The sequence below is a fragment of the Somniosus microcephalus genome, chromosome 3 (genome assembly GCF_052327205.1).
Source record: "Somniosus microcephalus isolate GS21.2 chromosome 3, FLI_Smic_1.0, whole genome shotgun sequence".
NCBI lineage: Eukaryota > Metazoa > Chordata > Chondrichthyes > Squaliformes > Somniosidae > Somniosus > Somniosus microcephalus.
The window spans coordinates 273,023,552-273,049,018 of NC_140989.1; the positions used below are offsets into that span (position 1 = coordinate 273,023,552).

Sequence of the window (25,467 nt, forward strand, 5' to 3'; positions counted from 1 at the left end):
GCACCAGATCCAGCAATGCCTCCTTCCTAGTTGGGCCAAGAACATACTGGTCAAGGAAATTCTCCTGAACACATTTCAGAAATTCCTCCCCCTCCTTTCCCTTTACTCTAGCATTATCCCAATCGATATTTAGGTAATTAAAGTCCCCCACTATCACCACTCTATAGCTCTTGCATATCTCTGCGATTTCCTTGCAGATTTGCTCCTCTACCTCCCTCTCACTATTTGGAGGACTGTGGAATACCCCCTATAGCGTGATCATACCCTTTTTGTTCCTCAACTCTAACCAAATGGATTCTGTCCTTGTCCCCTCAAGAACATCCTCCCTTTCCAACACTACAGTGTCTTCCTAATCAGCACTGCCACCCCACCCCACTTTTTTCCTTCCCTATCTTTTCTGAACACCTTGTTCCCATGAATATTAAGTGCCCAGTCCTCACCGTTTTTAAGCCACGTTTCCATTATTGCCACATCATATTGCCACATGGCTAATTTTGCTTGTAGCTCACCAACCTTATTCACCAAACTTTGTGCGTTTACGTACATGCATTCTAAACCAATTTTTGAATTTTTCGTAGTCTTTCTTAGTCTGCTCCTAAATAATATGGTACTACTACTGCCTCTAGTACTATCTTCTCTAGTACTATCCAATACACTCACTCTTTTATGCACCTTATTCCTCTTTTCTACGCCTATATACTGGAGCTCATCCCCCTGCCAAGCTAGTTTAAACCCTCCCCAACAGCACTAACAAACATCCCCGCGAGAATATTGGTCCCGGCTCTGTTGAGGTGTAACCCGTTCGGCTTGTACAGGTCCCACCTTCCCCAGAAATGGTCCCAATGCCTCAGGAATCTAAAGCCCTCCCTCCTGCACCATCTCTCCAGCCACGCATTTGTTGAGTCTGTGTGTCCCAGTTATGTTTAGGATCAATCACTGTACACAGACAACAAGAATAACTTTTAACAGGTCTTTACTATTCGGAGGTCAGGGCTGAACTGCCCAGCAAATCCCTACACAACACTTATATACCGGTGTGGTCACCACCGGTATTACAGTATTACAGTATACAGCAGCCAAGAGAAAGTAGTACATCTCTTAAGGTAGTTCTCTTAAGGTGGAACAGGTTACATACACCACAATCCTCCCTTTTTAGCTTAACAGTTATATCCCCATTTAACATAACATAATAACATATATATATATATATACAACTTCATGCAAAACAGTTCAAAGATTCAGTCTCTGAGGAGGCCTCCTGATTCGAGTTAGATAACACCTTTCAGAGGTCTCTGATTCTCGTTGCTGGGGTGACTCATCTAGTTGGTCTCTTATGGATTGGACATCATCATCAGGTACATTCACTTCTGAGGTAGATGCTTCAGGTTCACTAACTTCTTCCACGGTTGTCTCTGCCGTAACCATGGGTTCGACCCTTGTTCTCGATTCTACCAGTTGGTCAGCATGACGCCGTATGACATTTTCACCAATATCTACCGTGTACATCAGGGGTCCTTGTCTGGCCCGAATTGTTCCAGATTGCCATTTCTCGTTTTTATACTCCCGGGCTAACACTGGTTGTCCTATTTCGAAGCTCCGAGTGGTCTTGTTATTTATATGCTGGAACTGTTTGTTTTCAACTTCCCTCCGCACATTTGGTTTTAACAAGTCCAACCTGGACCGCAACCTCCTGTTATAGAACATCATGGCAAGACTTTGGTTTGTCACTTCATGAGTGGCGTTTCGATATGCCAGTAGGAATTTGTCCACCTTGTGTTGTAGTGGAACCTGATCTTCGCTCATGGCCTTTATTGCTTTTTTAAACGCTTGTACAAATCTCTCGGCCAACCCGTTTGTAGCCGGATGATATGGGGCAGAGGTATAATGTTTCACCCCATTCTTCATGAATTTCTGGAATTCTTCTGACGCGAACTGTGGTTCGTTGTCTGAACATATTTGTTCTGGCAATCCATTTCTTGCAAATATCGTTCTTAGCACCGCGATCGTCTTTTCCGAGGTAGTGGTAGTCATCTTAATCACTTCTGGCCATTTAGAATGTGCGTCCACCGCAATTAAAAACATGGAGTCCATGAATGGACCAGCAAAGTCAATATGTACACGTTGCCATGGGGTTGAAGGCCATTCCCATGGATGCAGCGGTGCAATTGGAGGTGCATTTTGCACTTTTTGGCACCCTGAGCAGCTTTTCGTCAGATCCTCTATCTGTTGGTCGATACCCGGCCACCACACATAAGCCCTAGCAAGGCTTTTCATCTTGACTCCCCCCAGATGACCTTCATGCAGTTCCTTTAGAACTCTCTCTCTTAACGTAGGAGGAATAATCACCCTTGTTCCATGCATCAATGTTCCTTGACAGACGGACAGCTGTTCTCGTCTTGCTGAGAATGCCGGTAACAGTGGATCACCATGTGCTGGCCATCCCTTCACTGTCACTTCGTAGACCCGGGACAGTGTCGGGTCGTTCCTGGTTTCTCTTTCAATACTTGCATTGGTGACTGGTAAACATTCGATGATGGTCGAGTGAAATAACTCAACAGGGTCAACCGTCGGTGCCTCCTCCTCTGTAGGTAGTGGCAGGCGCGACAGCCCATCAGCATTACCATGCTGCTTTGTACCTTTGAATTCAATCTGATATTGATGTGCCCCTAGGAAAAGGGACCATCTCTGGAGTCTCTGTGCTGTCATCACCGAAACACCCTTCTTAGGGTTAAAAATGGATACCAACGGCTGGTGGTCTGTCAGAAGCGTGAACTTTTGGCCCTGCAGGTAATGATTAAACTTCTTTACTCCCCACACAAGGCTGAGAGCCTCCCTATCTATCTGAGCATAGTTGCGCTCAGCGGAGGTCAATGATCTGGATGCGAACGCAACTGGCCTCTCCTGGCCATTTGGCAACTTGTGTGAGAGTACTGCCCCAATACCATATGGAGAAGCATCACAAGCCAAACGAATAGGCAGCGTTGGGTTGAAGTGAGCCAACACTTCCTCTGAGGTGATCAATGCCTTGCTTTTGCAAAAGGCCCTCTTACAGTCCTCGCTCCACTTCCATGGTACTCCCTTCTGCAAAAGAGCGTTCAGCGGGTGCAGCACCGTGGATAATTTTGGCAGAAACTTATGGTAATAGTTAATCAACCCTAGGAACGACCTCAACTGGGATACATTATCCGGAGCGGGAGCCTTCACAACAGCTTCGATCTTGTCAGGAGACTTATGAAGCCCCTCCTGGTCAATGACATCACCACAGTACGAGATCCTCTTCTGAAAGAACTCACATTTCTGGCGATTAACTCGAAGTCCATATTCTTTCAATCTGGTGAGCACCAGTTCCAAATTTGCAAGGTGTTCCTCGTCATCATCTCCTGTAATCAGAATATCGTCCAGGTAACATCGTGTGCCTGGAATTCCCTGTAATACCTGCTCCATGGCCCTCTGCCAAATTGCTGGCGCCGATGCCACTCCAAAAACCAGTCTATTATACCGGTACAAGCCTCTATGCGTGTTGATTGTGAGATACTGGCGTGACTCTTCCTCAACTTCCATCTGTAAGTACGCCTGCGCCAGGTCTATCTTGGTGAAGTGTTTCCCGCCAGACAACGAAGCAAAGATATCCTCAATCCACAGAAGCGGATACTGCACCGTGTGAAGCACCGGATTAACAGTGATCTTGAAATCTCCACAGATGCGAACCTTCCCCGGTTCCCCCGGCTTGTTGCTCGATGAACGCTTCATGACGGGAAGAATGGGCGTGGCCCACTCACTCCAGTCTACCTTAGACAATACTCCTGAACGTTCTAGCCCTTCCAGCTCAGCTTCCACAGCAGGTCGTATCGCATAAGGTACCGGTCTGGCTTTGAAAAATTTCGGGTTTGCATGTTCTTCAACCTTGATGTTTGCCGTAATTCCTCTCAGTGTTCCCAGTCCCTGTTGAAACACCTCTTTAGCATCGTCCAATATTCTGGACAATCGTTTAGGTTTGACATCTTTTTTACCGGAATCTACCGTTAGTGCTTTTAAGGAATGCCAGTCCATATTTATTTTCCTAATCCACTCCCGTCCCAGTAGTGGTGGACCTCCCTCAGGTAGCACATACAAGTCCATTCCTCGGCTTTCTTTGCCCTTGTGGACCACCTTTACCTCTATCTTCCCGATGGGGTATACTCTTTGCCCCGTGTATGTTTTCAATACAATCTCCGTATCCCGTAGGGGAATATGTGGGAATAATCTTTTGTAATCTTGCTTATTCATGACCGTCAATGCCGATCCAGTGTCCAATTCCATCTTCACTTGGACTCCTGCTATCTGAAGTGTGACCCAAATTGTTTGGAGGTCTGCTTCCTTACCAACATTGTATACTCTTAGACTACCCAGTTCATTACTGCTGGAGTCTGAATCTGACTTCTGTTCGTTCGAACTGTTCTCTGTCACCTTGTGTACCTTTCTGTACTTTTCCTGCGGTGACTTTTTGTTGCTGGCCTTCTTTCCTGACCGGCATACTTTAGCTATGTGACCAAGCCTGCCACATTTTCTGCATTCCTGATTTTTGAACCAGCGCTGGTTCTGATCGTGCGTTGTCTTTCCACAACGATAACATTTTACTGTACCCAAGACCATTTGATTGGTGCTGAGTTCCGGTGACCGTAGCTGCATCTCCGCCGTGCCTCTCGCTGCGGCTTCTTGCGATGCTGCAATAGTGACAGCCTTATCAAGCGTAAGATCATTCTCCTCAAGCAGTCGCTTTTGTGTTCCTTCTTTTAACAATCCACACACGAATTTATCTCTCAGCGCATCTGCTAGTCCTGTTCCAAACTGACAGTACTTCGATAGCTTACGCAGTTCAATTAAAAATTCAGCGTTGCTTTCGTCTTTCAGCTGCGTTCTTCTGTAAAATTTAAATCGTTCCGCTATCATCAGCAGCGTGGGGTTTAAATGATTTTTCAGGACAGTATCAATATTCGCGAAAGTCTAATCCGCCGGTTTATTTGGTGATAGAAGGTGCTTCAATAGCCCGTATGTCTTCGCACCCATTGAGCTTAATAAGGTTAGTGCTTTCTCATCATCTGGTACCTTATTTGCTTTACAATAAACTTCCATGCGTTCTACATACGTGGTCCAATCTTCGATATCACTATCAAAGGTATTAATGCTCCCATGTTTAGGCATCCTTGCAAGTTAAAATTTTTTTTTTCAAAATGGCGGCTTCCCGCGCTTGTCTTCTTCCCCCGCCTACTAAAATGGCGGCTTCCCATGCTTGGCGGTCTTTCCCGCGCTCGTCTTCTTCCCCTGCCGACTACAATGGCGGATTCCCGCATTTGCCTTCTTCCCCCGCTGGCTGCAGTGGCGATTGCCGTGCTGCTGCCGTTCTCGCCTCCCCAGCGGTTCTCAATTCCCCGACGCTGCTTTGCCTCGCAGCCCCGCTTGCAGCCCGGTCCTTTACACCGGCTGCGTTTGATTTTTCCGCGGCTCTCGTGCCTTAAGCTGCCCCAGTCGCTGCGCCTCTCGGCCTCGATTGCAGCGCGGCCCTTTTTTACCGGCCGTGGTCGAGTTCTCCGCCCTTATTCCTCTGTTTTCCCTCCCCTACTCCACAGCCAACGCGGCCGACTTTCTGCTCGTGTCACTGATCGGCTTACCCACCACCGTGGTAAAAGGGATGATCACTACCTGTCACTGATGGAGGGCTTCGTGGTCAGAATTTTCCTTTTTAACCCGGGTTCTCGATGCCTCCCGTGCGATGGTGCTCAGCAGGATGATGAGGGCGGATGCCTCTTCTCGGCGCCCGTTCTGAGGACGAAGCTGCCTTGGATGTAAAACTGCCACAGGGTAAGATCGGACTCGTCGCCACTGTTGAGTCTGTGTGTCCCAGTTATGTTTAGGATCAATCACTGTACACAGACAACAAGAATAACTTTTAACAGGTCTTTACTATTCGGAGGTCAGGGCTGAACTGCCCAGCAAATCCCTACACAACACTTATATACCGGTGTGGTCACCACCGGTATTACAGTATTACAGTATACAGCAGCCAAGAGAAAGTAGTACATCTCTTAAGGTAGTTCTCTTAAGGTGGAACAGGTTACATACACCACAGCATTCATCTGTTCTATCCTCCTATTCCTGTACTCACTAGCACGTGGCACCGGGAGTAATCCGGAGATTACTACCTCTGAGGTCCTGCTTTTTAATCTCTTTCTTAGCTCCCTATAGTCTGACTGCAGGACCTCATCCCTCTTTCTGCCTATGTCATTGGTACCGATATGGACAATGACCTCTGGCTGTTCACCCTCCCCCCTCAGAGTGTCCTGCAGCCACTCAGTGACATTCTTGACCCTGGCACCAGGGAGGCAACATACCATCCTGGAGTCAATTTGCGTTGACAGAAATGCTTATCTGTTCCCCTAACTAATGAATCCCCAATCACTATTGCTCTTCCACTCTTCTTCCTCCCCCCCCCCCCCCCGTGGCCTTGGCTCTGGCTGTTCTCCTCAGAGGAGCCATTACCCCCACTAGCAAGATGCACTCTGGGAATTCCTGCCCTACCTGCCTGTTCCTCCTTCTCTGTCTGGTGGTCACCTATTCCCTCTCTGCCTGCACATTCTGAGGCTGCGGTATGACCGCTTCTAGAAACGTGCTTTCCAAGTATTTCTCAGCCTCGTGGATACACTGTAGTGACTCCAGCTGCCGCTCAAGCTCCAAAACCCGGAGCTCGAGTTGCTGCAGTTGCCGACACTTCCTGCACACGTGGTCGTCCAGGCCCCAAGAAGCGTCCAGGATTTCCCACATGGAACAGGTTGTGCAAATCACGGGATTGAGCTGCCCTGCCATGCCTCTTAAAACTTAGCAAGAAACACTCAACAGCTACCCACCAATCAGCACTTCCCTCTATTGGATAGGCTATGAACTATTTAGCAGAAATATACTCAAAACAGAACAAAAAAAAAACTTACCACAAATACTCACCCGATACTCATCTCTCAGCTCCCTTGTGCCAGCACCACCTTTGAATTCTGACCCCACTCCTTCGTTGTGTCACTTGCCGACTGTCTCTGTCACAGGTAGTCCGCTCACTCAGACTCCCAGGCCTCTGCTCCGCGCTGCCTATATACCAGCGGAATGGGAACCATTTATACCCTCGCATCCTGGTCCTCAGAATCAGTGGAAGAGCAGCCCCGGCTGCAGCAGATCCAGGCACAACAGCAGCAGTGCCAACCTTCTCCTCAGCCACCTGATGCTGCACAGGGCAGAGGGCATCAGCGCAGGGCTGCACCGCACCACAGGAGATACCCACAACACAGGGTTTACAGGCAGGGGATAAGCTTCCTCAACATGAGTGCCAGAGGAGGCTGAGACTTCTGTGAGAGGTAGTCGCTGACATCTGCGCAATGCTGCACCAACACCTGGAGCCCAGAGGAGTGGGTGGACACTCCTTACCGGTGGCTGTCAAAGTCACCACCGCACTGAACTTCTTTGCTTCTGGGCCCTTCTAGGGATCAGCAGCAGACATCAGCGGCATCTCCCAGTCGGCCGCACACACCTGCATCACGCAGGTTACCGATGCCCTCTTTGCAAAGTCGCACAATTACATCCACTTCTCCACAGATGAAGCAAATGTAACCGCGCGTGCGGTTGGCTTTGCAAATATGGCAGGCTTCCCAAGGGTGCAGGGCATCGTAGACTGCACACATGTGGCCATTAGGGCACCCCATCACAACCTAGCGGTATTTGTCAACCGCAAGGACTTCCACTCACTTAACGTCCAGCTGGTGTGTAACCACAGGAAGAACATTCTGCATGTTTGCGCAAAGGACCATGGCAGTTGCCATGACTCGTTCATCCTGCGACAGTCCACTGTGCCTCAGCTGTTCAATCCGCCAATCCAACTTTCTGGATGGTTGCTTGGAAACAAGCGCTATCCCCTGAAGATGTGGCTAATGACACCGATGAGGAGGCCATCAAACGAAGCTGAGGAGCGCTACAATGTGAGCTACATTTCCACCAGAAACATCATAGAGCAAACCATCGGCTTCCTCAAAATGCGATTTAGATGCCTCAACAGATCTGGTGGAGCCCTACAGTACTCACCAGCCAGGGTCTCCAGAATCATCGTGGTCTGCCGTGCACTGCACAACATCGCACAGCAGTGTGGCTTACCGCTGCCTGAGGAACAAGTGGCTCAGCGCACAGCCTCTTCAGAGAAGGAGGCGGAGGAGGAGGAGGAAGACCTTGCAGAGGCGGATGTGCCAGGTCCACCAGCACACGAGCACATTGCTGGGTATGAGGCAAGGGATGCACTAATCCATGCCAGGTTCGCGTAAGTTTACACAGCAAACATGTGGCTGGCACATTGAAATGAGTGTCCGGCCGACCTTCTTAACACACCATATAGTATCTGTACAATAAACTGTGGGTTCCCATCACTCTCACCACCATCATTACAGATGAAAGGCACCCTGACCCCTCTCTGTGCAACTTCCATTTCTGAGCACACATAGGCCAACTCTTTGACTTTGAATCATTGACATTGCATTTCTTTATTACAACTGAAATAATGATGAAAAACTTCAGTTTGTATTAGATCAAAACACCCAAGTGACTACTCGTGACTATTTGTGTGTTAACTTTCTCTTACGCGTGCTTCTGCGTGGTGCTTCCCCTGTGACTTCAGCAGGTGTTGAGGCACCTTGCTCACTTTCATGCTGCGCCTGCTTTGACGCCTTTGGCGGGTGTCCTCTGGGGTTGGGAGCCTGGGAGGGCTCGGCAACAGTCTACTCCTCCTGCGGCTATGCAGGGGCTGAGACAGCCACCTCAGTTGGGCGAGGAATCTGGGGCTCTGACCGAGGGCTCCGCGGTGGCATGTGAGTGTGAGTGCTTGGAGAGGAGCCCCCACTTCCTTGTTGTCGACCACCAACATCCCTCTCATGGGTCACCCGCACTTCACTGTTAGCAAGTAGCTGGAGAGCACCTTGCTACACATCAGTGGGGCCATGAGGTCCCGTCTCTGTACTGACAGTCCTCATAACGCGGACGTCCATGGACCTCTGGTTCCTCTCCACGATAGATGCCCATCTATCCTCCATAGCAGACCATCTATTTAGAAGAATCACCATGTTCATTTGCGTCTTGCGATTTAATCACCATGTTCATTTGCGTTTTGCGATTTATGTCCTCCATGGAGGTTGCCATCCTTTCCATGGTGGCACCTACATTTGCCATTGTGATGGACCCTTCCATTCTCTGCACACTCGCAGTTACAGTGGTTGCAAACCATGTCAGAGCCTCCTGCACTTGTTGCTGAAGTTCCAGCACCGCTCTCTTTCTGGATGGCCCCAGAGGCACAGGATCCACATGCAGCTGAGCAGAGCTAGGAGTGTCCAGCGGCCTCCGATGAGGACTCTCCTGTGCTGTCCCTGTCTCCACCATCTGCTCATGCTCACTTGTGAGCTGTGATACACCAGGTGACAACATTGATCTATCTCGCGAATGGCCCACCGAGGTGAGCATCTCTGCGCTGGTGCTGGGTGCACTCAATTCTGCTGACACTGCTCCCTCAGAGGTTGTAGCTTCCTCTGAGGAGTCTTCCGGCTCTTCCTCCTGGACAGTGGAGAGGGGGGGTTCTCGATGGTCCTGTGGGGGAGTAAAGGCCTGAGTTAGACATGTGATATTAACATAGCAGACACATCCCATTGTGCAGATGATCAGAACCCAATCTGTATGAACATCAGATGCCATATCAGTCACTCATGCAATCTAAATGAGAGGGTTGCAAATCTATTCTGTCACCAGCTTGCTCTACTGCGCCCGTCTCTCCATCACCCACTTCCAGCTCCTCAGCACCTCCGACAATGTCGATAGCAGCCTCCTCGGCGGTGCTCAAGTGTGCCATGGAAGGTGGCCCTCCCCCTCTTCCTCTTATTGTGGGCTCTCTTTTCCTGCAATGAGGGAGACAAGTGGAGTTTGAGCGAGAATGTTGGAGTGAGTGTAGAGAATCCAAAGCATAGATGCTTAGAAGGAGACAAAGATGGAGTGAGGTGCCAATACCAAGGGCCCTCCCTGTGCGTTGTTAGTTGTTGCCATTACATAACAGTGAGAGCGAGTGTGAGGGCTGCATAGTAGAATGATGGAGTGATTCTGTACATAGAGAGAGAGGGATGGTTAAGGGTGCAAGGGATTTAAGGGTAAGTTGGAATGTGCAGGGGTAGGTTGACAATGCAGAATGCTGGTGATGAGAGGAGATGGGGAGCAGATTGAAGGTAAGTGTGATGTTATACTCGCTCTTGCTGAGCGTAGCAGATCATTGAACCTTTTGCGGTACTGAACCCAGGTGCGTGAGCACAAAGACCTGGTGCTCACCTCCTCAGCAATGTGCAGCCAGGCTGCCTTGGTTTGCTGAGGAGGCTTCCTATGTCCATTGGAGGGGAACAGAAACTCCTTGCACCCTCTCACTCCCTCCACAAGAGCATGGAGGGAGTCATCATCGAATCTTGAAGCAGTCATCTCGCTACCTGCAACACTGAGAAGCATCAGAATATGAATGAAAAATACAAGGTTGCATGGGCCCCTTAAATACAGCTGAATGGAGGATGTCAGCAGAGCCGAGCAGCAGACCTGAACCCACTGATTGGGCCAGGTAATGCACACAATGGGCTTAATAAGCCCAGTTAAGGGAAAATAGTTAATTCAGAGCGGCTGAAACGGGCAGCGGGACTGGAACCCGCCGACCAGCCAACCTGACTCCAACCCGCCACCTATGGTAAAATCATGGCCTGAGTTTATTTACTCAACAAACAGCAAAGCAAACTAAAGTATATTTACTGAGTGTATTTAAAGAGTCTCTAGAACAGAACTCGTGTGTAAAATCCATCCCAGTCATTTACAACACATCCAGGCGTGATTGACGGGGGAATTACCCAATCATCTCCATTCTGGCCAGGAATAGTGGTGTCACTGTATGTAGCGGTAATGATATTACAACCAATGATCTCATGACAATGCATTACACGGGGATGTTAGAATCATTCATTTTCCATCCTTGAAGAGAAAAATTAGTCCTGGTGAAAGTGGAATTGCCAACAACTCTGGCAGCAAAGTCACTACCACCTGGGAAAATAAAACAGACTAAGTTGCATCCCAGGTGTCTAATGATGTGATTATGTACATTATTGTGATGGAGCTAGAAAATAAAGGAATGGCATTTAATGAGGGCCACAAGATACGACTTGAAAACTACTTTGTTAACAAATATCTGTAGGCACAGTCCTCTCTAATGTATTTCAAAAGGAGCCAGTAATACTTGAAATAGGGCTCTCCTGTCCTGTACCACTGACCCATTCTGCTCCATGTGCTCTGGCCTTCATTCATAGCTAGCCTCCCTGTGGGGTAGAATTGGGGGCAAAATTTGGTTACGCCCCGTATGGGGGCGGTAACCAAATTACCGCCTCATATTTAGCGCCCGGAGTGGGAGTACCGCCTCGGCTGCTAAATTGGGTTTACCGCCCTGGCAGCGGAGAGCTATCTCGGGCGCTCCACTTCCTCTCGGGGTGGTGCGTGGGGCGCACAGCGCGGTAGCCCCGGAGCAGTACACGGCCGCTCTGCGTAGCGCTGATGCGTTTCAGTGCCCTTCCCCTTCCGTTAAAGGGGAGGGCCATTGTGCACACTGCAGGCCGTTTGACAGCCTCCACTAGCCCACCAGGGCGTTGTGGTGGTGTGGCCACAGCCGCAGCCCAGAACCGGGACGTGGTGCCGGATGGCGCGATGGCGGCCACAGATCACGCCAAGGGCTGCCAAGAAGGGCTGACCTGGAGGTTGGTTAAAATAAAAAATGTCGGCGCAGGGTGCAGCTGCACCGCCCCTTTAGTTAGCGTCCCCCCTCAGCGGTGTGTGGCCTGGCTCACGACCTGCAAGGCTGTCGCTGACATTGCCCGCGGCAGCCTTGCAGGTCGCAGCCGAATTTCGGCCATGGGGCGCGAAGGGGCTGCAGCGGGGCGCTAAGGGATCACGTCGCTCGGCAATGACGTCATCACCAGTGGCGCAGTGGCCCGGAGTGCTGTGAACAGTCTGATTCTGCCTCAGACAGTAGCCAGGGAGAGGGATGGAGTCGGTGGCTGGGGAACGGAGTTTATGGTGGGGACCGAAAACAATGGCTTTGGTCTTCCCAATATTTATTTGGAGGTAATTTATGCTCATCCAGTACTGAATGTCAGAAAAGCTGTCGGACAATTTAGGTCGAGAGAGGTGGTGGTGAGGTAGAGCTAGGTCTCGTCGGCATACATGTGGAAACTGACGCAATGTTTTCAGAGGGACAGAATGCAGATCAGAAATAGGAGGGGCCAAGGATAGATTCTTGAGGGATACCAGAGGCTGCGCTGGCTTCCCAGTAAGGGCACAATGCATCGGAATGCTGAGGACAAAGGACACGTTTCTGAAACAAACCACTGCCAAGAAGTGGGTTGGCAATTTACATATTATAATGAGGCCTGAACCCAAGGTCCCCCATCGGGGTCGAGGTTCGGACTCCTCCAGAATCGGACATCACACCCCCCGGGATCGCGATTTGGCTCCGGGCTCGGCGATCGGAACCCCCACCCCCAGGATCGCGACAGTGACCCAGGATCATGGATCTGACCGCCCCCTCCCAGGGTGATTGGACTCCCCCCGGGACCGGAACCCCGCCCCCGCTCCCCCAACCATCCTAGGCCCAGCACTTACCTGTTGCTGCGGCCTCCTTGTCTGAGTTCCCCGCACGACTGGAAGCCAACCTGTCAATCAGGCTGACTTCCGGGCAGGGAACCCACCCCTGATGTTGCACGCACGCTGTGGAGTTAAACTCCACAGCTCTACAGCCTGCCAGGAAACCCTAACCTGACCTTTAGGTTTCCCCACTGTCTCCCAGGTCGCCCCGCGCTGTGCGGGTGGGACAAGGCAAAATCCAGACCAATATTCTAAATGCAGCCTAACCAATGATTAGTATAGGTTTAGCATTACCTCTGTTTTCGTACTCTATACCCCTATATATAAAGCCTAGGATCCCTATATATATAAAAAAAAACTTGATTAACGTCCTCCCATTTTTAAAGATTTAAAAAAAAATATTCATTCCTGGGATGCAGGCTTTGCTGGCAAAGCTGATATTTATTGCCCATCCCTAGTTACCCTTGAGGTGGTGGACCACCTTCACCATTGCAGTCCATATGGTGAAGGTGCTCCCACATGCTGATAGGTAGTGAGTTCCAAGATTTTGACCAGCAATATTGAAGGAATGACGAAATATGTCTAAGTGTGTTACTTAGTAGTGAACTTGGAGGTAATGGTGTTCCTATGCACCTGCAGCCCTTGTCCTTCTAGGTAGTGGAGGTTGCGAGTTTGGGGAGGTGCTGTTGAAGAAGCCTTGGCAAGTTGCTGCAGCGCATCCTGCAGTTAATATATAATGCAGCCACAGTACGCTGGTGCTGGAAGGGGTGGATGTTTAGGCTAGTGGATCAAGTGGTGGTTTGGATGGTGTTGAGCTTCTCGAGTGTTGTTGTAGCTGCACCCATCCAGCCAAGTGAAGTGTCGGCCATCGCACTCTTGATTTGTGCCTTGTGGGTGGTAGAGAGGCTTTGGGGAGTCAGGAGGTGAGCCACTCGCTGCAGAATATCCCTAATTCACTGTATCTGAACCCATAAGTCACTATGCTCCTCTATTATTTCTAAAATGTCATCATTTAATGTATATGTCCACATATTCTTCCTCCCATCGAATATAATTTGACATCTATCTATCTGACCAATCTACTAAGCTGTCAGTGTCCTCCTGAAGTCGCATATGGTCCTCTTCACCGTTAGCCACACTCCCTATTTTTCTGTCATCTGCAAATTTTGCTATTGTGCCCCCTAAACCCAGGTGCCAATCATTTTTATATTATATATTTAATGAGAAGCACAATGGTCCCAACATTAATCCCTGAGGGACCCCTCTGCTTACATCTCTACAATCTGAAAACATCTATTAACCATTACTCTCTTTTTTTGTCTTTTAACCAACTTTCTAACCATGCAGCCATTAATACTGTGTGCCTTAACTGTATAGGAACATAGGAATTGCTGGACAAAAAAGACCAAGGTCCACCTAGTTCACCTTCTACTGCCCTCATAGTCAGAGGATACAATGATAATGGAGTTGTTGACTAATCATGGCAATCAATCTCTATCAATTAGTCTACAACAGACCCAGACATGTGGCGAGGAAAACCCCTAGCTTTGGGAACCTTATATCCTAAGGGGGAGAAATGCACTATCGCCCGTTTGGGGGGCTAATTTTTAAAAGTTTGAAAAGTAAGCGTCAGACGCTAATGATTTCAAACTTTTGAAAAATTCGCTGTTTGCGCTCCAAGGAGGAAGTGGAGAGCTAAATCGAATGCTCCACTTCCTTCTTGGAGAGCAATCAGCAGCGCTGCCGCGTTCAAAGGCTCCTTCCCTCCCTTAAAGGGAAGGGCCATCGCTGCAGGCTCTGCAATATGAAAAGTACCTATCTGGACCACCAAGGCAGCCGCGATCCCACGCGATCAGCCTGGCACTCAAGCAGAGTGCCGGACTGATCGATCGCGGGCAGGAACCCACGAAAAAAACGGCAACAAGAAAAGGTAAGTTTTTTTTTAAACTTACCTCGGCCACCTCGCCTTTAATCATCACTCCTGAAGCGGTCAGCCTCCTGATGCACGCCTCCTGCAGCTGTCGGTATTTTCGACCGGCGCTGCTGCAGGGGGCGAACGTCAATTTCGGGTCCGGGGCGCTACCGGGGCGATGTGCATGGCGATGACATCACGATCTCTGGGCGAAGGAGATCGGGGCGCAACACTGTAGCGCTGCTGTAAAACTCCCGCCGAATATGGCGGGAGTCGATGTCAGCGCTGCACCCGGTCGCAAAGCCATTTGCGTCCCGCTAACGGGAGGCACAAAAGCTCCCAATTTCACCCCAAAGTCACCTGTTCCTCCCAAGCATGTTATACTTACCATACGTCATGTCTCAAATTACTCAGATACTGTATCCCAAAATATTATTTACTGAAAGAAATCTGTCTAATATGCATTTGAATTAGTCAGTACTATATGTTTCCACTGTCTCCCTGGGGAGCCTGTTCCATAGATTTACCACTCGCTCACTGAAATATTGTTTCTGCAGATAAGTTTTGAATTTACTGCTCTTCAAGCGCAGGCTGTGTCCTCCTTTCAATAGCTGCCACATCCTTTCTGTGCTGAGGCGACCAGAACTGTATACAGTATTCTAAGTGTGGTCGCACCAATGATTTATTAGTGGCAGGATTACTATTTCGGCTCAATATTGGCCTTTTAATACATCTCAACATCTGATTTGCTTTACCCACTGCCGCTAAGCATCGTTGCGATAGCTTCAATATATTGTCGATCAAGAACTTTTATGCTAACTAAACTCGGTATTCCGAAGTATTCCTTCTTACCGCTTCAATGAAAGAAAGCAAGGGAATACAGCTGGGGCCAGTGAGGTGAATGATGTAGAGATCACAGCACCACAATCCATACCTGAATGGCTTGGACGTTGACATTGCCCAAATGAAGAAGCTGCATGACCACCGCCAACTCCTCATCTGTTTCAGCCGAAGCCAACGAAGCTAACATGGTAGCAGTGTATCCCGCCTTGTTCTGATGGTCCACATTGCACATACCTGATCAGTAATAATTAGCCTTATGGTAAGAATAAGACATTCAACAAGCAAGCAAAATAAGTTCCTCATTCAATGCTTTTATCACCATCTTTTGAGAGCGCAAAGGCTTTAATAGGAGTGGATTTACATAGAATCTGTGGTCTTGCTTCCCCGGTGGCTGGGTGGGAAAATGCACCATGTGGTGTAGTATAACATAAAGACCAGAAAGGTGTCCGATTCCTTTCCTTGTCTTTGCTGAGCTAACTAATCTCAGCAACAATTAGTTTCTAGGGAATGGAAAAGAAACAATTCAGCCAGCCTGCTGCTATTCATGATCCACTTAATCTTGCAGCAAAGTGTGTGCGAATGGATGTCGGGTAAAGACAGGAACAAGCTCAACCGTGATGACCCCCTGGAAAAACAGCCTGCTGACACTCTGGGTCCCTGCATAAAGAATGACCACTCAGATCAGGGTGGCCTATACCCCAGCATGCATCAACACCTTTGAGAAGAGGAGTCATTTGGAGGTGGAGAAAATGCTCTTTGACATCTTGCTTAACTTCTTCATCTGTTGTTGGTGATGATATTTGTGAGCACAGAAGACCATCGGGGTAGGTTTTAACTTGGGCCCCCCGGCAGAAAGGGACAAGTAGTGGCCCAAAAATGGTTTAACTGCCCCATTGATGCCGGCGCTCCATCCGCTGCCATCTTCAAAGACGCCTTCTGCAAATCGTGGCCCAATGATGTACATAGGACCAAAGTGGCAATTTTGATGGGCAAGTGGGCAGAGAGTGTGCCTTGCATGCTCTGTCCAGTTTTACCAGGTGGTACAACAAAGGAGGCACCAAAAGGTTAAGTATAAAATGATTTTGGTGGGGCCAAGAGAAGCAGGAGTGCTCCTCTGGGCTGTAATTCCCTGGTTTATCCCTACTACCCTTCTTGAATAATGGTACTACGTTAGCTGTTCTCCAGACCTCTGGCACCTCCCCTGTGGCCAGAGAGGTTCTGAAAATTTGTGTCAGAGCCCCTGCGATCTCCTCCCTTGCCTCACACAGCAGCCCGGGATACATCTCGTCTGGGCTTGGGGATTTATCCACTTTTAAGCCCGCTAAAACCGCTAGTACCTCCTCCCTCTCAATGTTAATTTGTTCAAGTATATCACAATCCCCCTGCCTGATTTCTATGCCTACATCGTCCTTCTCCATAGTGAACACAGATGCAAAATATTCATTTAAAACCTCACCTACATTTCCAGCTCTACACACAGATTGCCACTTTGGTCCCTAGTGAGCCCTACTCTTTCCCTGGTTATCCTCTTGCCCTTAATATACTTATAAAAAACACCTTGGGATTTTCCTTTATTTTGCCTGCCAGTGTTTTTTCATGCCCCCTTTTCGCTCTCCTAATTTCTTTTTTATGTACCCCCCTGCACTTTCTATACTCCTCTAGGGCTTCCACTGTTTTTAGTGCTTTGTATCTGCCAAAAGCCTCCCTTTTTTCCCTAATCCATTCTTCTATATCCCTTGACATCCAGGGTTTCCTGGACTTGTTGGTCCCAGCCTTGACCTTTACGGGAACATGTTGGCGCTGTCCTCTCTATTTCATTTCTGAATGACTCCCACTGCTCTGGATTTTCCTACAAGTAGCTGATCCCAGTCCACTATGGCCAGATCCTGCCTTATCATATTAAAATCGGCTTTCCCCCAATTTAGAACCTTTATTTCCGGTCCATTATTGTCCTTTTCCATGACTACCTTAAATCTCACCGAATTATGGTCACTGTCACCAAAATGCTCTCCTACTGACACTTCTACCACTTGCCCGGCTACATTCCCTAGAATTAGGTCCAGTACCGCCCCTCTCTTGTAGGACTTTCTACATGCTGGCTCAAAAAGCTCTCCTGGATGCACTTTAAGAATTCTGCACCCTCTAAGCCTTTCACACTCTGACTATCCCAGTTAATATTGGGGAAGTTGAAATCCCCTACTATTATTACCCTATTATTTCTACACTTCTCTGAGATTTGCCTACATATCTGTTCCTCTATCTCCCCCTGACTGTTTGGGGGCCTATAGTACACTCCCAGCAAAGTGCTTGCCCCCTTTTTGTTTTTAAGTTCTACCCATATGGCCTCATTAGAGGAACCTGCTAAGATATAATCCCTCGTTGCTGCAGTAATTGACTCCTTGATTAATATTGCAACACCCCCTCCTCTTTTACACCAACCTCTGTCTCGCCTGAAGATTCTATACCTCGGAATATTGAGCTGCCAGTCCTGCCCCTCCCTCAACCATGTCTCTGTGATAGCAACAATATCATACTCCCAGGTGTTCATCAACACCTTCAATTCATCTGCCTTACTCGTAAGACTCCTTGCATTAAAATAAATGCCACTTTGGCCTAGTTTACTAAATCTCTCCTCATAGAACAATCCTCCCATCCCAGGAACCAGTCTGGTGAACCTTTGTTGCACTCTCCCGATGGCAAGTATATTCATCCTTAGGTAAGGAGACCAAAACTGTACACAGTACTCCAGGCGTGGACGCACCAGGACCCTATATAACTGCAATAAGACGTCTTTTCTCTTATACTCAAATCCTTTTGTAATAAAGGCCAACATACCATTTGCTTTCCTAATTGCTTGCTGTATCTGCATGTTAACTTTCAGTGATTCGTGTACAAGGACACCCAGGTCCCTCTGAACACCAACATTTCCCAATCGCTCACCATTTAAAAAATACTCTGCTTTTCTATTTTTCCTACCAAAGTGCATAACTTCACATTTCTCCACATTATATTTCATTTGCCATGTTCTTGCCAACTCACTTAGCCTGTCTATATCCTCTTGAAGTCTCCTTGCATCCTCCTCACAACTTACATTCCCACCCAGCTTTGTATCATCAGCAAACTTGGTTTTATTACATTTGGTCCCCTCATCCAAATCATTGATGTAGATTGTGAATAGCTGAGGCCCAAGCACTGATCCTTGCGGTACCCCACTAGTTACAGCCTGCCAACCCGAAAATGACCCGTTTATTCCTACTATCTGTTTTCTGTCCGTTAACCAATCCTCAATCCATGCTAGTATATTACCCCCAATCCCATGAGCCCTAATTTTGTTTAATAACCTCTTGTGTGGCACCTTATCAAATGCCTTCTGAAAATCCAAATACACCACATCCACTGGTTCCCCCTTATCTATTCAGCTAGTTACAACCTCAAGAAACTCTAACAGATTTGTCAAACATGATTTACCTTTCATAAATCCGTGTTGACTCTGCCCAACCCTATTATTATTTTCTAAGTGCCCTGTTACCACGTCCTTAATAATAGATTCTAGCATTTTCCTACTGCTGATGTCAGGCTAATTGGACTGTAGTTTCCCTGTTTTCTCTCTCCCTCCTTCCTTAAATAGTGGGGTTACATTTGCTACCTTCCAATCTGCAGGAACCGTTCTAGAATCTATGGAATTTTGGAAAATGACAACCAATGCATCCACTATCTCTATAGCCACATCTTTCAAAACCCTAGGATGTAGGCCATCAGGTCCTGAGGATATCTCAGCTTTCAGTCCCATTAATTTCTCCAGTACTATTTTTTTTACAAATACTAATTTATTTCAGTTTCTTATTCTCGCTAGAGCCTTGGTTCTCCACTATTTCCAGGAAGTTTTTTTGCATCTTCTTCTGTGAAGACAGACACAAAGTATTTGTTTAATTTTTCTGCCATTTCCTTATTTCCCATTATAATTTCTGCTGTCTCAGCCTACTTTCGCTAATCTTTTCCTTTTCACATACCTATAGAAGCTTTAACAGTCTGTTTTTATGTCTCTTGCTAGTTTACTCTCGTATTCTAGTTTCCCTTTCTTTATCAATTTCTTGGTCCGCCTTTGCTGAATTCTAAAATCTTCCCAATCCTCAGGCTTACTACTCTTTTTGGCAACATTATAAGCCTCCTCCTTTGATCTAATACTATCTCTAACTTCTCTTGCTAGCCACGGTTGGACCAATTTTCCTGTGGGGTTTTTGTGCCTTAAAGGAAAGTATATTTGTTGTAAATTATGTAGTAATTCTTTAAATGCTAGCCATTACTTGTCTACCATCATATCTTTTAATGTAGTTTCCCAATCTACCTTAGCCAACTCGCCCCTCGTACCTACGTAGTTTGCTTTGTTTAGATTCAAGACCCTAGTTTCAGATTTAACTAAATCACTTTCAAACTCAATATAAAATTCTATCATATTATGGTCACTGTTCCCTAAATGCCCCATTTACTACAAGGTTATTAATTAACCCTCTCTCATTGCACAATACTAGATCTAAAATAGCCTGTTCCCTAGTTGATTTCTTAACATACTGATCTAGAAAACTATCTTGCATACATTCCATGAATTCGTCCTCCACGCTATTACTGCAAATTTGGTTTGCCCAGTCTATATGTAGATTAAAGTCCCCCATGATTACTGTATTACCCTTGTTACATGCACCTCTAATTTCCTGATTTATAATCTGCCCTACATTACAACTACTGTTTGGGGGATCTATAAACAACTCCCACCAATGTTTTCTGCCCCTTGCTGTTTCTTAGCTCCACCCAAACGGATCCTACTTCTTGATTTTCCGAGCTAAGATCCTTTCTCTCTACTATCTTTATCCCATCCTTTATTATCAGGGCTACCCTCCCTCCTTTTCCATTTTGCCTGTTACTTCTGAAAGTTAAGTATCCTGGAATATTTAGTTCCCAACCTTGGCCACTTTGCAACCACGTCTCCGTTATGGCTATTAGATCAAACCTGGTAATAACATCTGTGTTATTAATTCATCTATTTTGTTGCGAATGCTTCCCACATTCAGATATAGTGCCTTTAGCTTTGACTTATTTCTATTTTTCCATGATGTCACCTTAGTCACTGATGCCTTATTACCTTTGTTGCTCTCTCTGTCCCTTCCTGACTCACATTGCTTATTTTTACCCAAAACTCTGCTCTGCTCTAGAGCCCTGACATTTCTCTCGCTGCTTTTAAATTTACTCTTTCCTGAAGCCTCTCACCACCCCTTCATTAGTTTAAAGCCCTGTCCACTGCCCTAGTTATTTTGTTTGCCAGGACACTGGTCCCAGCCCGGTTTAAGTGGAGCCCGTCCCAACGGAACAGCTCCCTCTTTCCCCAGTACTGGTGCCAGTGCCCTGTGAAGTAAAACCTCTTTTTCCCACACCACTCTTTGTGCCACGCATTTAAACCTCTAATCTGTTTGTCCCTATGCCAATTAAAGGTTTCACACTCAGCAGCAGATCTGTACAATCTATTGTTCATAGTTTTGTTTTTCAGTTTTCTCCTTTCTTTTCCTGAAGCCTCTGATTCTTACTGAGATACAGTTCCACAGTCGTGGCAGCTCTTTGGTACCTTGCTCAACTGGCCATTCTTTATGTGTGAACCTAAACACAGCATTGGCAGGCTAATCCACTGTGGGGGCATCGCAGCCTGGTCGTATCTTGTCCTTACCCAACGTCAAAATATACACAGTTACCACCAGTGGTAATTGGATAATGATCAAGAGTGTGGGCCCTGATGGATTGCTTCCATCTCTAAACCAAGGGCACTGAGATCATAGCAACATAGGAACAGGAGTAGGACATTCAGCCTCTCGAGCCGATTCCACCATTCAATTAGATCATGGATGAACTGTATCTTAACTCCATTTAGTCCCCTTGGTTCCGTAACCCTTAATACCCTTACCTAACAAAAATCTATCAATCTCAGTTTTGAAATTTTCAATTGACCTAGTCTCAACAGCTTTTTGGGGGAGAGAGTTCCAGATTTCCACTACCCTTTGTGTGAAGAAGTGCTTTCTGACAAGATCCCTGAATGGCCTAGCTTTAATTTCAAGGTTATGCCCCAGATTAGTTATAATGCTCCCAGCACCAGTGCCCTGGCTGAGATCAATCACCTCAGCATAGGCCTGCCACCAAGCAGAGATTTTCCTGGTTTGTATGACTTCGTGACCTGACACACTGTGCATTTACCCATTAAGACACCAGGGAGGCAAATTTGTAAATAAAATGTTTCTGAAGTTCAGCATTTCAAAAAGAAAGTCTCTTTTGATACCTGTGTCCAGTAAGAGTCTCACAATGTGGAAGTTGGAGTGGGAGACACTGTAATGGAGAGCGGTGTTCTGATTTTCATCTGTTAAGTTTACAATAAAGTGAAGTAGTTCTGGTGACATTTCTCGGAGTTCTAGCAGAAAGTCTTGAACTGTGGCTGGAGCTGCAGATTTCTGACTGGAAATCCTGAACCATTCCCACTGAACTGTGTTTAAACTCTGCCTCTGCAGAAACAAAACAGAGATTAAAACGTCAACTTTACAATAGCAACCTTTGCTTTCATTATTTTGGCATGTTGAGGATATTCCTCAAATTATAATCTTCTTGTTTCCCCAAATTTTTCCCTTCTCTCCTAAAGGAACTGAAGGGCATGGCTCCCTCCAAAATTCACTTAAGCTTTTTGCCTCAGTGGTATCACTCTCGCCTCTGAGTCAGAAGTTTGCAGGTTCAAGCCCCACTGCCGAGATTTGAACACACAGGCCCGGAATTTCCAATAGGAGGCTTCCTGCGTGCCAATGCCTCCTATCGGGAAAAAATCTACGCCCTTACCTGAGGGCTCCCGAGGTCCGGCCATTTCCGTTCCTGGGTCTCTCCACAGTCCAAATGTGCAGGGCCCTCGTATCCCAGGGGTGCATGCGGTTCGCAAGTGTCCCTGGGATCACGTGGGCCAGGCAGGCCAATAGGAGAAGGGAATCTCCCTTCATACTTTTGACAGATAGACCTGTCAAAAGTATGAATGGGAATCACTGAAAAAACACATCAAAACATTAAATAATTTTTTTTATTAAATCACATTTTTAAAATGAGTTAAAATTACGTTAAATAAAATATTTTAAACAAATTACATTTTTTGAAAAAAATATTTACATTTTTTTACGGAACTAAAAATAAACTTAACTTTTTAAAAAGTATTTAAAAATTATAAATGAGTGAAATTTTTTTTTTTTTTTTTTTCAACTCTAATGCTGGTAAAAGCGTGAAAGCAGTAAGATTTTTAAGTGATTTCAGCGGGCGGAGGTTCTGCAAAAAGCGGAAATCTCCACCCGCAGAGGCCCTTCTCCAGGGCAGGCATCCGATCTGTCAAGAGGATTCTTGACAGTTCGGAAATGCTGGCTTTCAGCGCATGCGCTTCGCATGCCTGAAACTGGCATTTCCGATGTCCCTACGGGTGTGTACACAGCGCATACCCACCCGTAAGCATCGGAAAATATGGGCCATAATGTAGGCTGACACTTCAGTGCTGCACTGCTGGAGGTGCTGCCTTTCGGGTGTGATGTTAAACAGTAGCTCTGTCTGCCTGTCTAGGTGATGCAAGAGATCCCATGACACTACCTGAAGAAGGGCAAGGGAATTTTACCAGTGTCTTGGCCAACACTCATCCCTCAACCGAAATAGACTAACAGGCCACTTATCTCATTGCTGTTTGTGGGTCCTCGTGTTGTGCAAATTAGGTATTACTGGCTTGAAAGGTGCTATATAAATGCAAGTTCTATCATTCCATCAGTACTTTGGATGTGGGCAATGCTGGCAAGGCCACATTTATTGCCAATCCCAAGATGCCCTGAAGGTGGTAGTGCGATAGACACTTGAGAGGACATTAAGAGTCAACCGCGTAGAGTTGGACTGGAGTCACATGTATGCCAGACCAGGCAGGGGTCGCAGGTCCCCATCCTTGAAGGACAGGACTGAACCAGAGGGATCTCTACAACAATCCGGCAGTGTTCATTTTTCTGGTACCAGCCCACAAATGACCAGATTTATTGAATTCAATTTTGCAACATGCTGTGGTAGGATTTAAACTCACAATCTCTGCTAGAACAGCACATGAGCACTACACGACCAGACACCTGGGCCAGCACCATGAGCACCACACGACCAGACCCATAGCCCAGGACATGAGCGCCACACGACCAGACCCATAGCCCAGCACCATGAGCACCATATGATCAGACCCATAGCCCAGCACCATGAGCACCACACGACCAGGCCCAAAGCCCAGCACCATGAGCACTACACGACCAGACCCATAGCCCAGCACCATGAGCACCACACAACCAGACCCATAGCCCAGTACATGAGCTCTACACGACCAGACCCATAGCCCAGCAACATGAGCTCTACATGACCAGACCCATAGCCCAGCACCATGAGCATCACACGACCAGACCCATAGCCCAGTACATGAGCACTACACGACCAGACCCATAGCCCAGCACCATGAGCTCTACACAACCAGACCCATAGCCCAGCGCCATGAGCTCAACACGACCAGACCCATAGCCCAGCATCATGAGCACCACACGACCAGACCCATAGCCCAGCACCATGAGCTCTACACGACTAGAGCCATAGCCCAGCACCATGAGCACCACGCAACCAGACACATAGCCCAGCACCATGAGCACCACACGACCAGACCCATAGCCCAGCACCATGAGCTCTACACGACTAGAGCCATAGCCCAGCACCATGAGCACCACGCAACCAGACACATAGCCCAGCACCATGAGCTCTACACGACCAGACCCATAGCCCAGTACATGAGCACCACACGACCAGACCCATAGCCCAGCACCATGAGCTCTACACGACCAGACCCATAGCCCAGTACATGAGCACCACACGAACAGACCCATAGCCCAGCACCATGAGCTCTACATGACCAGGCCCACAGCCCAGTACATGAGCACCACACGACCAGACACATAGCCCAGTACATGAGCACCACACGACCAAACCCATAGCCCAGCACCATGAGCATCACACGACCAGACCCATAGCTGAGCACCATGAGCACCACACGACCAGACCCATAGCCCAGTACATGAGCACCACACAAGCAGACCCATAGCCCAGTACATGAGCTCTGCATGAACAGACCCATTGCCCAGCACCATGAGCTGTACACGACCAGACACATAGCTCAGCACCATGAGCTCTACACGACCAGTCACATAGCCCACCACCATGAGCTCTACACGACCAGACCCATAGCCCAGTATATGAGCACCACACAACCAGACCCATAGCCCAGCACCATGAGCACCACGCGACCAGACCCATAGCCCAGCGCCATGAGCTCTACACGACCAGACCCATAGCCCAGCACCATGAGCACCACACGACCAGACCCATAGCCCAGCACCATGAGCACCACGTGACCAGACCCATAGCCCAGCACCATGAGCTCTACACGACCAGACACATAGCCCAGTAGATGAGCACCACACGACCAGACCCATAGCCCAGCACCATGAGCCCAACACGACCAAACCCATAGCCCAGTACATGAGCACCACACGACCAGACACATAGCCCAGTACATGAGCACCACACAACCAGACCCATAGCCCAGCACCATGAGCACCACACGACCAGACCCATAGCCCAGCACCATGAGCACCACACGACCAGACCCATAGCCCAGTATATGAGCACCACACAACCAGACCCATAGCCCAGCGCCATGAGCTCTACACGACCAGACCCATTGCCCAGCACCATGAGCTCTACACGACCAGACACATAGCCCAGCACCATGAACTCTACACGACCAGACACATAGCCCAGCACCATGAGCTCTGCACGACCAGACCAATAGCCCAGCACCAAGTGCTCTACACGACCAGACCCATAGCCCAGTACATGAGCACCACACGACCAGACCCATAGCTCAGTACATGAGCACCACACGACCA

At 47.8% G+C, this 25,467-nt stretch overlaps 1 protein-coding gene across 2 annotated transcripts in view; it reads right to left on the bottom strand.

The window, feature by feature from the left end:
• LOC147121954 (KN motif and ankyrin repeat domain-containing protein 4-like) overlaps positions 1-25,467 on the bottom strand; it is a 99,846-nt gene that overhangs the window by 11,728 nt on the left and 62,651 nt on the right. The window contains exons 7-8 of one of the 2 annotated variants that reach the window (XM_085982546.1): positions 21,774-21,993; positions 15,549-15,691 (exon numbers count right to left, since the gene is read on the bottom strand). In XM_085982546.1, coding sequence (XP_085838672.1) covers positions 15,549-15,691; positions 21,774-21,993 — 363 coding nt within the window. The remainder of the gene's footprint in view (positions 1-15,548; positions 15,692-21,773; positions 21,994-25,467) is intronic. The other variant, XM_085982547.1, reaches the window with a different exon arrangement.